The 15,521-nt window shown below is 38.6% G+C and overlaps 1 protein-coding gene across 2 annotated transcripts in view; it reads right to left on the bottom strand.

The window, feature by feature from the left end:
* Nucleotides 1-15,521, bottom strand: part of SYNJ2BP (synaptojanin 2 binding protein) — a 51,093-nt gene that overhangs the window by 7,969 nt on the left and 27,603 nt on the right. For both annotated transcript variants that reach the window (XM_050797408.1, XM_050797407.1), the window contains exons 2-3: nt 14,103-14,239; nt 1,463-1,558 (exon numbers count right to left, since the gene is read on the bottom strand). In XM_050797408.1, coding sequence (XP_050653365.1) covers nt 1,463-1,558; nt 14,103-14,239 — 233 coding nt within the window. The remainder of the gene's footprint in view (nt 1-1,462; nt 1,559-14,102; nt 14,240-15,521) is intronic.

Raw genomic sequence — 15,521 nt, 5'->3', positions numbered from 1 at the left:
CTATATTTACTTGTTCTTATCTACTGCACAAATGCTCCCATGCTTTAGAAAGAGAAGAGCCAAGGCAGAAGCAACTGACGACCAATATTATCTCTTATTAATCTGTTTTCTAATCCATTACACCCAGATTCTGCTTGCAACTGGTTGTTTTCTCAGGTATCTCTCACGTTCTGCCTTCCCTACTTTTTTAGGAACTCCTCTAAATCTTCTTAAGCTTCTAAATCCTTAGCCACTGAGTAAGGAAAAGAGTGCACCTATAAGTAGCAAACGGATTTAATTTAAAGGCACATGGAACCTGTTTTGTGAATACACTCAGAAATTCTCAAATGCTATAGGAGGAATTATACCTACCCAGGCTTCCCTTTATATCATCATCCAAATTATAAAACACTAGGAAATAAGAAACAGATGCAGGGATAGGTGCTGCCTTGACTGAATTCTGAATTCCATTTCCTTTTTCCTGGAGTTCTCCTATGAACACTGAAGATTTGGTTAAGAGGGTCACCAAGTTGATAAATGAAGGGTTCATGGCAGTGACAGGGAAAAGCATATAGTGGGTACCAGAAAACCCACCATCTTTGTAGTGTTTTATCAAATGGTTTTATAAATAAGTTTTCAAGGATAGACATATGGTTCCTTCCCTACCAAAAAGTAAAATCGGCTATGTTTTTTTAACCTTATTTATTTTCCATTGGTCCATGTGACTCTTAAAATCTTTTATTTTTATAATTATTATTATTATTTTAAGAGATGAGGTCTCTCTATGTTGCCCAGGCTGGTCTTGAACTCCTGGGCTCAAGCAATCATCCCACCTTGGCCTCCCAAAGTGCTGAGAGTACAGATGTGAGTCACTACACCTGGCTTTTCATTTAACCATCTATTTTAATTTGGTTGTCAAGCTTTATCTTTAAGGCATATTACCTTGAAGCAAGGACCTCGGTTATAAGCCGTACTGTTGTGAATTTCTCCTTTTTTTCTTTTCTTTTCTATTTCTTTTTTTAGACAGGGTCTCATTCTCTTGCCCAGGCTGGAGTATAGTGGTATGATCTTGGCTCACTGCAACCTCCACCTTCTGGGCTCAAGCAGTCCTCACATCTTAGCCTCCCAAGTAGCTGAGACTACAGGTGTGCACCACTGTGCCTGAATTTTTTGTATTTTTAGTAGAGACAAGGTTTTGCTATATGGGCCAGGCTGGTATCGAACTCCTGGGCTGAAGTGATCTGCCCACCTTGGCCTCTCAAAGTGTTGGGATTACAGATGTGAGCCACTGTGCCTGGCCTGAATGTCCTTCAATGATAAGCAGAAGTACCAATGGATCCCTCCCTTTGCCTGAGAAACTCTTCAGGGGAATGAGTGTAAAACGAACAAACAAAAAGCAACACTGAAGATTACACACATTGGGTTTATTCAAAGTACAGTGCGAAAGCCTGGTGCCAGGTTTCTGGCTCGAGGTGATACCTACCCTGTGCTGCACTCTCAGAGACACAGCATAACCTGCATTACGAAAGAGGTCTACGGCATCCTGGTGCAGCAGGTTCTTTAGGTCTTGGCCATTTACCTGTCAAAACAGCAAAAAAGAGTAATAAGAAAGGAAGAAGGCTATTACAAGCCAACAATTTATTTTCAAATGGCCAAACTTTAAATAGCAAACTCATTCAGAGCAAATTGCAAGGACTAGAAGTATGGGCAAAGTTACTTAGAGCTCAGAACTTAGAACTTTTTTCATTTTCAAAACTACGTTTTCCTAGAACTGAAGTTCCACAGGCCGTCTGAAGAGAACCTAGGTAAAATTAAAAGTGGTTTCTCCTTCCTCTTAGCTTCTATGCCTGCCTCGTTTTGACACTTGGGAATCTGTTACTGTATTAGTATGTCTTCCATGAGCATTAACCTGCTTCCTTACAGACAGCATGTTCTTCCAGGTTACCACCCTATCCTTTATATTCCTAAGCCCTGGCATTGCCAGCTGCAACTGTAAAAATATAACTCTATGAAACTCTCCACCAATTTATTTTGATGTGGTATAAATCTATACTAGCCCATTCTACTGGGCTTTTCATAGTGAACAACTTCCCGTGATTCCACGGATACTCCTATCCATTACATCCAAATTACTGAATTAGTCATTTTTTAATCAAAATTTAGTAAAAACCATATTCCTGTGATGATATAAATCCTTAAAAAAATTTCAATGTAGGTCACTCCTACCACTTAGAGGTGAGAGATGTGAAGGAATACTTGTATTAATACTTTTTGCTGTTAGGAGTGACATCGGTCACATGTAATAATCTATCCTATGCTGTATTCAGTGGCACAGCAAGATTACATATCTTTTATACATGTCAATGTCATCGTTAGCAGCAGCAGCGACAAGAACATCTGATATATTTATTTTGACAGGTTCTGTACTTTACATACATTATCTCATTTAATTCTCATGCTAACCCTATGAGGCAGACATTATTTTTATCTTGTTTCCACAGATGAAGAAACTTCAAACTCAGTGAGATTCATGCTGGAGCTAGGGCTAGGATTTGTAAATAATCAAAGAAAGATCAAAGTGCCCTTGCATTTCACTGTTCTTCTGTACTACTATTCTTCCATCTTGACTCACCAACTATCCTCTGCTCAGCTAATGCTCAAGTCACTCACTTATTCAACTCTCTCATTTTCCTTGTCACAATCTTCCTTCTCCAAGGCATTCATAATCTTCCCTCTACTCTCTCTCTTGCCAATACACTTGGTGAATGAATCTACCAACACTTCTGCCCTACAGACTGTCTATCTTTGTAAACCAATAGTTTCCAACTCCATTTCACTTCAGTCACCAATTGACGTAAACTTAGACTTCAATATTAGACATGCGTCAGCTCCAATATCTCAAACTCTTAAAAACCTGACAGCAATTTCCACTCTTTTCACATTTTCTATTCATCTACTGAATTTCCTCCTTGTAACCTTTTTAGACTTCACTTGCATCCTTGCCCATCTAGAAGTTCCTGTTGTAATTTCAACAAAGTACTTGGTAAATCATTAGAATCCTTTGTCCTCATGATCTTCTGCCATCTTTCCAGTCCTGGGCCATATTCTGCAATACTTTTCTTGCCATCATTGAGTTGAATATTCTGGGAAAAAGATATATTCTCATTCTCCACCATACACCCATGCTAGCTGACTCCAGCTCATCCTTAAAACCCCTTTTACTCATTTACTGAACTCCTTAATAAACATGCAGTGATGGCTGTTCCAGACCTTTTTCCACCACCATCTCCAACCCCAGTTCTACCTCTCTCCCTAGCTAATTCCCTTATCTTTTGTGAGAACACTGAGGACTTTCTACATTTTCTTTCCTTCTCCCTCAAAGCTTGTTTACATCTTCTCACTACTCCTTTCCTCTAGTCTCTGAATTAGATCTATTTCCTTTTCAAGGTGAAACCATCCATTGATGATCCTGATCACACTTCTTGTAGCCTCCTTACAAAACTCACGCAGACACTCTGTCCTTTTGATTACTTAATTATTATCTTTCTCTGCTCGTTCTCTCAACTAAAATTATATACCTCTATAAAGAAAACAAAACAACTATTTCTTGGAACCCATTATCACTCTCTTCCCATCTTCTTTCCTCTTTCTTTGACTGCAAAATTTGTTGTAAGAACAGTTTGCATGCACTACCTCTATTTCTTCAGCATTCATTCTCTATTCCCCTGTAATCTCACAATATATGAGGTAGAAGGGAAGAACATGTTTTTCTAAAGGTCACCAATGACTTCCAATCACCAAATCCTATAGTCCTTTTTGTCTTCAGACCACCTCCTCCCTTTTGTAATTTTCTCCTATCTTGGCATATGAACACTTAGCGTTCTTAGTTCTTAAATTATTCCTTTCTGGATTTCCTCTGCCCTTTCTTTCTCCTGAAGGTGAGTCAGCGTTGTTCAGTGTCAATCCTCAATCTTCTTTCTTTCTCTCCCACCGTGAGCTTTAACAATTTCAACGATAATCTGTAAGATAACTCCCAGATTTGTATCCCTACTTGTACTTCTGGATTTGCCAGTTACTTGCTGGATGTCTATACCTGTATACTCTGCTAGACCCTAATTCCACATATCCAAAACCTCTTTATTACTTTCCACAAAAATCAGACTACATACCTGGCTTCTTATTGCCACTATCATTCCTTCAAACTTTTTTTTTTTTTTGAGACAGAGTCTTGCTCTGTCACTCAGGCTGTCACAGTGGTGTGATCATGGCTGACTGGAGACTTGAACTCCTGGGATCAAGTGATTCTCCTGCCTCAGCCTCCCAAAGTGCTGGGATTATAGGTGTGAGACATTGTACCCAGCCCAGGCTAAAATTTTGATAATAGTTTTAAATTGTCTCTCTGCTGTCAACCGTCATATACAATAGATGGCCAAACTACATAGTCTAACACCATGACATCTCTCATAAAGTATTTTCTTGCCTATTTTAGACTGTTGACACTAAAAATAAAATAAAAACTTGGGTCCCCAATCCACTACTTCAAAAGAAAAAAAATTAAGCTGCAAGCTGAGTCATGCAATAAACTGCTTTTCCTTTTGTTCCTAAGCAGATAGCTACAGATAACAGGTTAAATATCTCCACAGGTAATTACTCTATGTTCACCTTATCTTATGTAAAGTCCCAACTTACTAAGCAAAAGAAAATACATAATTGACTATTCCCTTGCTTGCTCCTTTCCTCTGGCAACATGTGGATTACCACACCTTCCCTCTTTGCTCTTCAGCCTACTTTTCCCCTTTAAACATTAAAGGGGAAATCATCTTTGGAGAAAGGTACATACCTGTCTCCTAGACGTGTCCTTAACCTTGGCAAAAGAAACTTCAATCAATTTAGAAGACTCTTGGTTTAAAATACTCTTGGTTGAACTACTGTGATCACTTCTCTCTGATTTACTTTTCTCTAGGTTCGAACCGATTCAAATACTAGGTCTCCAGATTAATCTTCCCAAAGTACAATTCTGTTAGTACCACTTTACTGCTCAAAAAACAAAAACAAAATTGGGGAGCAAGGAAAGAGTACATACCTCATTTCTTATGCTGATATGGAGAGTCTTCTGGGAAATGGCTCTAACCTATCTTCTCAGGTTAATCTCTATTTCTTTTACTATATCCTATACTCTGGCTAAGTCACATAACTGACTGGGACATAAAACATATGTTTTATCTTTATACCTGTGCTCAAACTGTATCTACCACCTAGATGCCTTTCCCTTTTGAAAAATTCTATTTATCTTCCAAGATTGATCTTTAAAAAGGATCAGTCCTGCTACCTACAGTGTAGAAATGAATACAGTTTTCTAGTTGAGGGTCTTTAATTTCATGTTATGCCTTGGTTTTCTTGGTAGCTATGCTGTAGGGAAAGAACTTTAGAATTTCTATAACTATCACAATGAATTCTCAATGACTCAATTTTCTAGTTATCTCCTGGGAGACAGAATAGGTGTGAGATTGCTGACCGTCATGAGAATGCTCACTTAAGTAATCTAGCCCATGTGATAGCTGTATTTCTCATTATAAAGAAATAAGTATTTTCTTTAGAGGCAGACAAGTAAGTTAATGATGCAGTCATGTCAATGAATGCCAAATGATGTCACAGCTCAATATCAGAGCCAAGGTTTCATAGTAGTATAAATGCAAATGACATAATTGGGTCACCACATTAAATGGTAGGAATACTGGGCTTAAAATAATCTTTGCCATAGTAGTCAGTAATAATTGCAGAGAATTATTGAACATAACCATGTCTGGAGCTGTCTGTTCATCTTACATGTATTAACTCATTCAGTCTTCACAATGGCTCTGTAAGTTAGGAACTCCTATTTTATAAGTGATAAAACTGAAGTATAGAGAGGCTATCAATTTATCTATGGGCAAACACAATGAAAGCAGCAAAGCCAAGGATTCAAACTCAAGCAGGCTGGCCCAAAAGCCTTCACTTTAAAACACTAACCTATATTAATTTACATGGCAAGCAAGGATTTTATTTTAGCAACATATTACTGCCTATCACATATATGTTGTAAATTAAATTTTTATTGGTTTTGCCATTTAGTTTGTATTTAATGTTAGACATTTTTAAAATGTTAGAGTTGAGGCCAGGTATGGTGGCTCACACCTGTAATTCCAACACTTTGGGAGGCCAAGGCGGGCAAATCACGAGGTCAAAAGTTCGAAACCAGCCTGACCAATATGGTGAAACCTCGCCTCTACTAAAAATACAAAAATAAGCCAGGCATGGTGGCACACACCTGTAGTTCCAGCTACTTGGGAGGCTGAGGCAGAAGAATCACTTGAACCAGGGAGGCGGAGGTTGCAGTGAGCCGAGATTTTGCCACTGCACTCCAGCCTGGGCGACAGAGCAAGACTCTGTCTCAAAAAGAAAAAGAAAAAGAAAAAAAGTTAGAGTTGAATAAAAACATACTGTTCATTTGTATATACTGAAGTAGCATTAAAATTAAAAAAAAATTTAGTTAGGTGCCACTTCATTGACAAGGCCTTTCTAGATAACTTCACTAGATCTGACTGATTTGCTTCTTTGAATACTCTAACTCTGAAACCTATGCAAGTATACTTTGAATACTATGTAACTCTCTTAAAGTCCAAATTGAACTCTGCCCGATACCACTTTATATTCTATTGTAACTTCAAGATCTATCTCAGCTGATCATTATAACTCTACAATATGTAAGAGAACTTTGTACACTTGAGCATAATAAATAGCACGTGCTTTCCTGAAGTTTGGCTGCAGAGTGCACCCTGAAAAAGCCATAAATACACAAAGCCTGACTGACATAATCTCAGTAATACATAAAGCTGCAAGGCCTGGATTCTAATAGTAGCTTTACCTGCCAGTGATTCAGTGTGTAATCCTGCCCCTCATCTGAGTCTCCTTCTGCTAACAGGGAAGAAAGACATTGGTATATCAGGCAAAAGATGATGTTATAAAGGGCATAGGCCAGTTAAGCCAATTATGCCTTTCAACTCTCCTAGTTAAGCCTAAAGGTATTCTAATTTAAGAGACGTTATTCTAATAACTACTTTAAAACCCCAAATAAGAGACCTTTTAGAAATGCAAAGATAATTCTTTTCTAAAGAACCATTTCTCATCCTTTACCCAAGGTAAACCAGTCCTAAAACATGTCATGACTATGACTTTCTCCCTTGACAATGTCATTTCTATTCCAAAATTGAATTTGCTCTCCAATACTGACATCCTCTAAGCATTTTTAGATTCCAGCTGCTCAGTGACTAACCACCAAATTCTGTAGATTTTACCCTTAAATGTCTGTGGAATTCACTCCTTTTACTACCATCCTTACTAACATAGACCAATGGTTCTCAAAGTGTGGTCCCACGACCAGCAGCCTTAGCATCACCTGGGAACCTGTTAAAAATGCAAATGTTTAGGCCTCTTCCTAGCTGCACTTTAACACGCCTTCAAGGTGATTCTCAAGTCTGAGTTAGTTCTTACCTAATCTGCCTGAAAGAGTCTTTTGACTGGTCTCCACTTCCGGACTACTTCTCCTATTTAATACACCCCTTTCTACATATCCCTTGCATCTACAGATTTCATTAGTACTTTTACATTCACTGGAGTAGTAATTTTTCAAATATTGTGAAATCAATCCAGTGGGTCAAGACCAGTTGTTTGGCTGGGCACGGTGGCTCACGCCTGTAATCCCAGCACTTTGGGAGGCCAAGGTGGGCAGATCACGAGGTCAGGAGATCGAGACCATCTTGGCTAACACGGTGAAACCCCCTCTCTACTAAAAATACAAAATTAGCCGGGCGTGGTGGCGGGCACCTGTAGTCCAGCTACTCGGGAGGCTGAGGCAGGAGAATGGCGGGAACCCGGGAGGAGGAGCTTGCAGTGAGCTGAGATTGTGCCACTGCATTCTAGCCTGGGCAACAGAGGGAGACTCTGTCTCAAAAACAAAACAAAACAAAAAAACAGTTAATTTTTAAAAAGTGAAATTAGAAGAAAACAAAATATCAAAATTCATCACATATAGAAAAGTATTGTGTTAAACTTTTGCTTCAAATACACACACACACATACACACACACTTAGTTGATGAATAGGAAATGTATGTTATTCCTGTTATGGGTCATAATTTAAAAGGTTTGAAAAACACTTGCCTACAGCAGTGGTTCTCAAACTTTACTGTGCACAGGTTTACCAGGGGATCTCTTAATGCAGAGTTTTACTCTGTAGGTCTGGGAAGGGCCCTGAGATTCTGCATTTCTCACAAGCTCCCAGGTGATGGCCAGACTGCTGGTCCTTGAACCTCACTTTTAGTACCAGGAGCTACTCAGCTGAGTAATCCCAGAATTAACTTGCTACTTCAGCCTCCTTAACTCATGACATAGTAAGGTTTATTGAACCTAAGATATGGCAGATTTGCAATGTGCTAGAAAATTTTGCTGACTCTGAAGGTTCAGAGAATGAGCATGGTGTTGTTCTAGTTAACTGATGAGGAAACAAAATTTTTTTACTTTAACTCTGGTTGTTAGCATGTTAAAATGTGTTTCCTGTTTCCTGCCTTATGAAATCAGCTGAGTTAAAATTAGTTTTCTTTGATTAAGAATTTTGAACTGCCTCAGGATAATCTAAAACAAGATCTCTGACTTGCAAATGTAGAGACATACAGAAAGAATGGGCTCAATTTAATAAGCAATAGATGTAAGAATATACTCTGGATATTGTAATTTTTTACTAAGATCCTGTAATTTTTTACTAAGATTTTTTGGTCTCTTTTTTCATCAATTTTTGAAGACACCATAAAAATAGATTATTTAGATCCAATCCAAAAAAATCAGTGTGTTATAATGGAGGGGTTAACTCACAGAACTAACTTATTAGATGCTTACTCTGGGCCAGGTACAGGACTAGGTGCTGGAGATAAAGAGATGATAAGGCAAAGACCCTTCCCTGGAGGCATTTTGTTTAAAGAATGCTGCTGTATATTTCAACATCTCTGCAGCTGATTGGATGGGGGTTTCTGCTGGGTCTTTCTCACTGATTTCTAAGGTAAGGGCAGAGACCAGTGTTTCATTTTCTTTGTAACTTTCCATAGCACTTGGCACAGTGCTCTGAAGGCCATTAAGTACAATAGTTGATAAATGTTGATGACTAACCAACTCTTTCATTTACCAAATTAAAAACTGTACTTACACAGAATATGAAATGAAGCTGGCTAATGGTCAATCTGTGCCATTGTGTTACATAAGGGGTTTGTTCCGTGTTAAAATGGAACATTCAACTGCGTAGTATGACCAGATATGTCACCCTTAGCTTAATAAAAATGTCATGTTCACTGAGGAATGACTATTCTTCACCTCCCTTCATTTAGGCAGACACACAAGGAATGAGAAACTTAGTTTACTTTTCTAAAAATAAAAATAAAATTATCCCAGGTTCCACATTGGTTTATTATTGCAACCTATTCTAATAATAAACCATTCTCATCAGCATAAACACACAAAATGAACTATGGGTGAGGAATTTCCAGCTTTCATCTCGACCTCATGTCTGTTCTTCCATTGGTAATAGCCATTTTTATTTCACGGTTGTCAGATGCAACATGGCCTTAAAATCATTTATCATCATTATTTAAGAAAATTTATTTTTCTTTCTTTAAGTTTAAATCATCCACAGTGATCATAAAAAATGAAATTTCACTTTTGATGAGAAAGAGGAAACTACATGATAAATCATGCAGTTATTTAATTTTAGAACTTGAAAACAAGATAATATGTGGGAATTACTTGGGGAGAATGAAAAGATCAAATTAATAGCTAATAATAACTCCAGGAAATTTACATGTCACATAATATTACTTCTATCGGCTATCTATAATAGATACATGCTAAGGAAGAGATATATTTTTAGCTTATCTAGCAAACATTACTAGGGGAAAAATGGGGCATATTTTACAACATGGAAAAATAACCCATGTGAGAATAGGAAAGTACATAAAAACTAAATGGGAATATAGACTAATACATAATTTAGCATCATTTTTACAGAGAACTTCAAAGCCAATAATAAATGAATACTTAAGTACATTTCACGGTTCTGGCTTCGAGGTTCACTTAAGGACAGAGAGGGAATAGGATGTCACGGGTAAGTGATGCAATAGGCGGTTTCGTAGTATTTCTTAAGGAATGGGATCTAGAAAGAAGAATTTTGAAGCAAACTCTTGTAATTCTCACTTGTCAAGGGAGGGACCTGGTGGGAGGTGACTCGATCATGGGGGTTGTTTCCTTCATGCTGTTCTGGTGATAGTGAATTCTCATTAGATCTGGTTGTTCGATAAGTGTCTGGCACTTCCCCCTTCTCTCTCTCTCCTGCCACCTTGTGAAGAAGGTACTTGCTTCTCCTTCACCTTAAAAACATGATTTTAAGTTTCCTGAGGCGTCCCAGCCAAGTGGAACTGTGAGTCAATTAAACCTCTTTTCTTTATAAATTACCCAGTCTCACGTAGTATCTTTATAGCAGTGTGAAAACAGATGAATACACCCCCTATATGTCTTCTATCTCTGCCTCTCCTTCCCCTGGCTTTTCCCCTCTCTTCTTTTGCATGCCTTTTCCTTAAATGGCCAGAACATAAACATATCATTCCTTGTAACATATCTTTGTAATATTTAATATCTTGTATACATCTTTATATTTCTTATATTTTGGTAAAGCAAAATCCTCTTTGCTATAAATTTAGACATCTACTTTTCTCTTCATTGACATTTATCTTCCATCATTTATCAGCAGCCCCAACACTTTTTTAAAACTTGAGAGGCCTTTCAATAATTTATTTTCTCTGTAAGGAAATGGTCCACATAAGGTTCCTCATTTCAGCTTGTATCTAATAATTTTTTTTTACATTGAGGTTTATTTCCTTATTTCTGATTCTACCATTTATAGAAAGATGAATTTCAGTTTTTATTTTATTTTATTTTATTTATTTTGAGATACAGTCTCACTCTGTCGCCCAGGTTGGAGTGCACTGGCATGATCTCAGCTCACTGCAACCTCCGCCTCCCAGGTTCAAGCAATTCTCGTGCCTCAGCCTCCTGAGTAGCTGGGGGACTACAGGCGCATGCACCAAGGCATATGCCACCATGCCCAGCTAATTTTTCGTATTTATATATATTTTTAGTAGAGACGGGGTTTTGCCATGTTGGCCAGGCAGGTCTCGAACTCCTGGCCTCAAGTGATCCACCCCCGTTGGCCTCCCAAAGTGCTGGGATTACAGGCATGAGCCACCGTACCTGGCCTAATTTCAGTTTTTATATAAAACCATCCATGCAATCTACTGTTAATTCACCATGTAACTTTGTCTTTAGGATAACTAACCTTAGCTCCTCATTTACCTTTTAGGAGGCAGTATAACATAGTGGTTAAAAACAAAGGCTACAAATTCAGACTCAAACAAAGTTTGAGTCCCTTGCTGCTTACTAGTTGTGTGACTTTGGGCAAATGGCTTGGGCACAATAATCATGCCCACCTCATAGGGTTACTATAATATTAAACAAAATAAATTTCAAGTTCTCAGCATGTTACCTGACATTTAGTGCTCAAATAGTTCTCACCATTCTCATTTTGCAATAATCTACCTTTAACCAAAGCTTTTAAAATAATATAGCTCTCTTCTTTCTCTTCTTAACTCCTATTCTTCATCCACAGAGCCCAGATTCCAGTGTTCTGAGGATAATGTAATTTATGTGTCAAAATATTAAGCTGCATAGATTCTAACTACATGCTACACCTTTATTTTAACAACCCACTCTCAGCATTTCCTTACAGTACCACTGCCAAGTTGATTCATATTGGATGAATGTCTTTCCCTGGGAGCTAAAGGAAATAATCTGCTTCTAAACTTTTCACTATCCTTTTGAGAAGACAGTATATTATCACTGTCTCCATCTCACAGATTAATAAATAGGGTCTAGGAGAAGCTTAACGGATGGAAGAGAGGCAAAACAGTCAATGAGAAGGACTGAAATACTGTGGTGCTTGATACTATATTTATATTATAGATCAGCGAGGACACATGCTTAGACATTCTTGAGCTAATTTAGGTGGCTCTAATAGCTACTTGTTCTGATTTTCTTTCTTTTTTGGGGACTAAGTGGAGTCACGGTCTTCCTGAAGAGGCATTCAGATCCATACTGCTGAGCCTGATCACTCAAATACTCAGATGCCAAATGAAGAGAAGATGGATGTTCTTTCTCTTTTCCTTTGTATCTCTGCCTTCAGGTACTACTACCAAATGGGCTGCATGGCAGAGAAGTGTTCAGTAAGCTGGCAACTAAGAAGAGCAAGAGATTTCACACGTATGACCTGTAATCACTAATCACCTGAACTGCATGAAAAGTGAAGTGAAATTCAAATGAAACTATATAGCAAAAAAAATTTAAGGGATGAAGCTAACTTATTATAGAGGTAGGTTCAAAATCATGTCTCTGAGACTAATACTTAATTCTGTCAATCAAGACTTCTCCTGTCTATACTTCATTCATTTATTTCAATCTTTTCCCAACCTGGCCATCCTGCCCTATTCAGTTCTAAAAGAAAACAGGGAATAGTTTTCTCCTCTTCAGACCGTGGGCTTATGGCCCATCTGGAGAAGACAGGAGCTTCTGCTTAGGAGCTTCTCCTATGAGAAGCCCTATCCTATTTCAATTTCCTTTTATTTAAGTCTAGCCCTTTGAAGCCAGCTCTCCCAAGAATATTCTAGATAATATCTCACACCCTCAGCATTTTTCCATTCTTTATACCAACCATCTGTACTGTTTCCATACGAGTAATAAGTTGGCCATTTTTCACTAGTCCTGAAAGTTAATAAAAAAAGAAATTCTACAGAATAATTATCTCCAATCTACACCTCCTTATCCCCCAGCAACTGATAGTATCATAGGATTACTGTGACCTATGGTAATGTGGAGAAATGAACAATAGGGCCAGAGTTATATTTTGCATTTTAATAGTTTTTACTGTAGGCTTGTTCTAATTTATTTTAAGACCTGAGGTCTGTGGGCCCGTATTTATCAGCTAGTCTTTTTAGGTTTGCCTGAATTTCTTAACTTGTTCATTTCTTAAACATTATTAAACATTGCGCTATGATTCAACATGTTAAAAAAAAGATCTTAGGCCAGGCCCGGTGGCTCACGCCTCTAATCCCAGCACTTTGGGAGGCCGAGGAGGGCGAATCATGAGGTCAGGAGTTCGAGACCAGCCTGGCCAACATGGTGAAACCCCATCTCTATTAAAAATACAAAAAATTAACTGGGCATAGTGGCAGGCACCTGTAGTCCCAGCTACTCAGGAGGCTGAGGCAGGAGAATCACTTGAACCCGGGAGGCAAAGGTTGCAGTGAGCCAAGATCATGACACTGCACTCCAGCCTGGGTGACAGAGCGAGACTCCATCTCAAAAAAAAAAAAAAAAAAAAAAAGGATCTTGTCACTCCCCTTGAGGAAATTCTAGAAAAGAATAAGATTAATAATTTCCATGTAGTAAGTCTTGGTAGAGACATTAGCAGGATGAAATGGGAACACAGTGGACAGATACCCAAATCAACTGCATTCCAAATTTTCATGTTAATAATGGGTGAAAAAGGGCTCTGAGTCTGAAAAGGACACTTAATTCCAACCTTCCTTCTTTCTGTTTTTTGAAGTTAAATCCAATTATAAGGGCTGACATTCCCCCAAAGGAAGATACACATTAGTGTTTTAATCAACAAAAGGAGGCAATGATGGATGAAAGACAAAATTTGTGGATTTTATATCTCTTTTCCCCGTATGAGTCCCTCGCTGCTTCCTGCCTCGTGCTTTTTGAACAAGTAACTTCACATTCTGGGCTTCACATTCTCATTTATCAGGTGAGCATAATATTGCCCTCCATGCTCAATGATAGGGTTGGAAAGAATGACTGATCAGAGTTGTTCCCATTCAGCTCTATAATCTGTATATTTCCAGACCCAAATCTTTCCAAGGAAAGGGATAGGGGTAGGACCTAGGGCTTAGGGAGCAAAGGACAGTGAAGGAGGCCGAAGCCCATTCTCACCGAAAGTATCTTATCACCCTCCTGGAGCCGCCCATCCAGGGCCGCAGCCCCATTTTCTTTGATGCGGCTGACGTAGATGCCACTGTCGTTGGAGACATACTGCTGATCTGTCCCACCGACGATGTTGAAGCCCAGCCCTGAGAAAATCATGGAGGAGTAAAAAGATGGGGGTGAAGAAGAAAGAAAGGGATTAGAGAAGATGAAGAGAAAGGGAGGAAAAGCCTACTGGGCAGGAAAGGCTGATGGAGAGGAGACGCTGGCGAGTCAGGCTGTGATGGAGCTGGTGAATGGTCATGAACAAGGTCAGCAGTATCAAGAGTATTGAGTTGCTCACTCAAATGAGGCACAACTGAAAATATAAACACAGTGATTCACCTGTTTTGTTGAATATATAAAGAAAGATATATATAGAACTTAAAGAGTAATGGTGATTACTCTAAGTTCTTTCTTTTTTTTCTTTTTCTTTTTTTTTTTTGAGACAGTCTTGCTAGGGGGCATAGTGGCGGGCGCCTGTAATCCCAGCTACTCAGGAGTTCATAACTCAGTTTCCCAGGCTGGTTATGAACTCCTGGCCTCAAGCAATCACTACTGCCTTGGCCTCCCAAAGTTCTAGGATTACAGGTGTGAGCCACCATGCCCAGCCTACATGTAAATTCTTCTACTCACATTTAATTTTGATCCTGTTGATGGTATTCAAAGGACCCAATTCCTGACATTCCTGATATTACCACAGCAGGGTTAGTTGTGTTCATGAGAAGAAGCTATGCATTTTTACCAATTATCAAATGAACTGTTCCTAATTTAGTGTGAGAGATTCCTAACCATACCTTCCCTTCCACACTTTCCTTCTCCCAAGCTTCTGGAGAATTTATGTATGATAGTGCTTTGGAAAAATCTCTTGAGAGTTTCATTTTTTTTTTTCTTTCTATTTTGGTTGGTGGAGGCAGTGGTGTAGGTATTGGCAGAGAAACCTCAGAACCAGAAAGGTAACTGCTGTTTCATGGTAGGACTAAATCACCAAATTTACCTTCCCTTCCTTTGCTACTTCAAGTACAACCATATATAGGTTGAGTATCCCTTATCCAAAATGCTTAGGACCAAATGTGTTTTGAATTTTGAATCTGGGGGATTTTGGAACATTTGAATTAAACTTACCAGGTGAACATCCCTAATCCAAAAATCTGAAATCTGAAATGCTTCAATGAGCATTTCCTTTGAACATCATGTTGGCCCTTGGAAAGTTTTGGAGTTGGTGCAGTGAGCCGAGATCGCGCCACTGCACTCCAGCATGGGTGATAGAGCAAGACTCCATCTCAAAAAAAAAAAAAAAAGTTTTGGAGTTGGAAGCATTTCAGACTTCAGATTTTTGGATTTGGGCTACTCAATCTATATTTGGGTATAGTAATTGACAAGTTTTAT

Source organism: Macaca thibetana, chromosome 7, assembly GCF_024542745.1.
Source record: "Macaca thibetana thibetana isolate TM-01 chromosome 7, ASM2454274v1, whole genome shotgun sequence".
Classification (NCBI taxonomy): Eukaryota; Metazoa; Chordata; class Mammalia; order Primates; family Cercopithecidae; genus Macaca; species Macaca thibetana.
The sequence above is the reverse complement of the archived record's forward strand: the minus strand, read 5'-3'. Positions and strand labels throughout refer to the sequence as shown.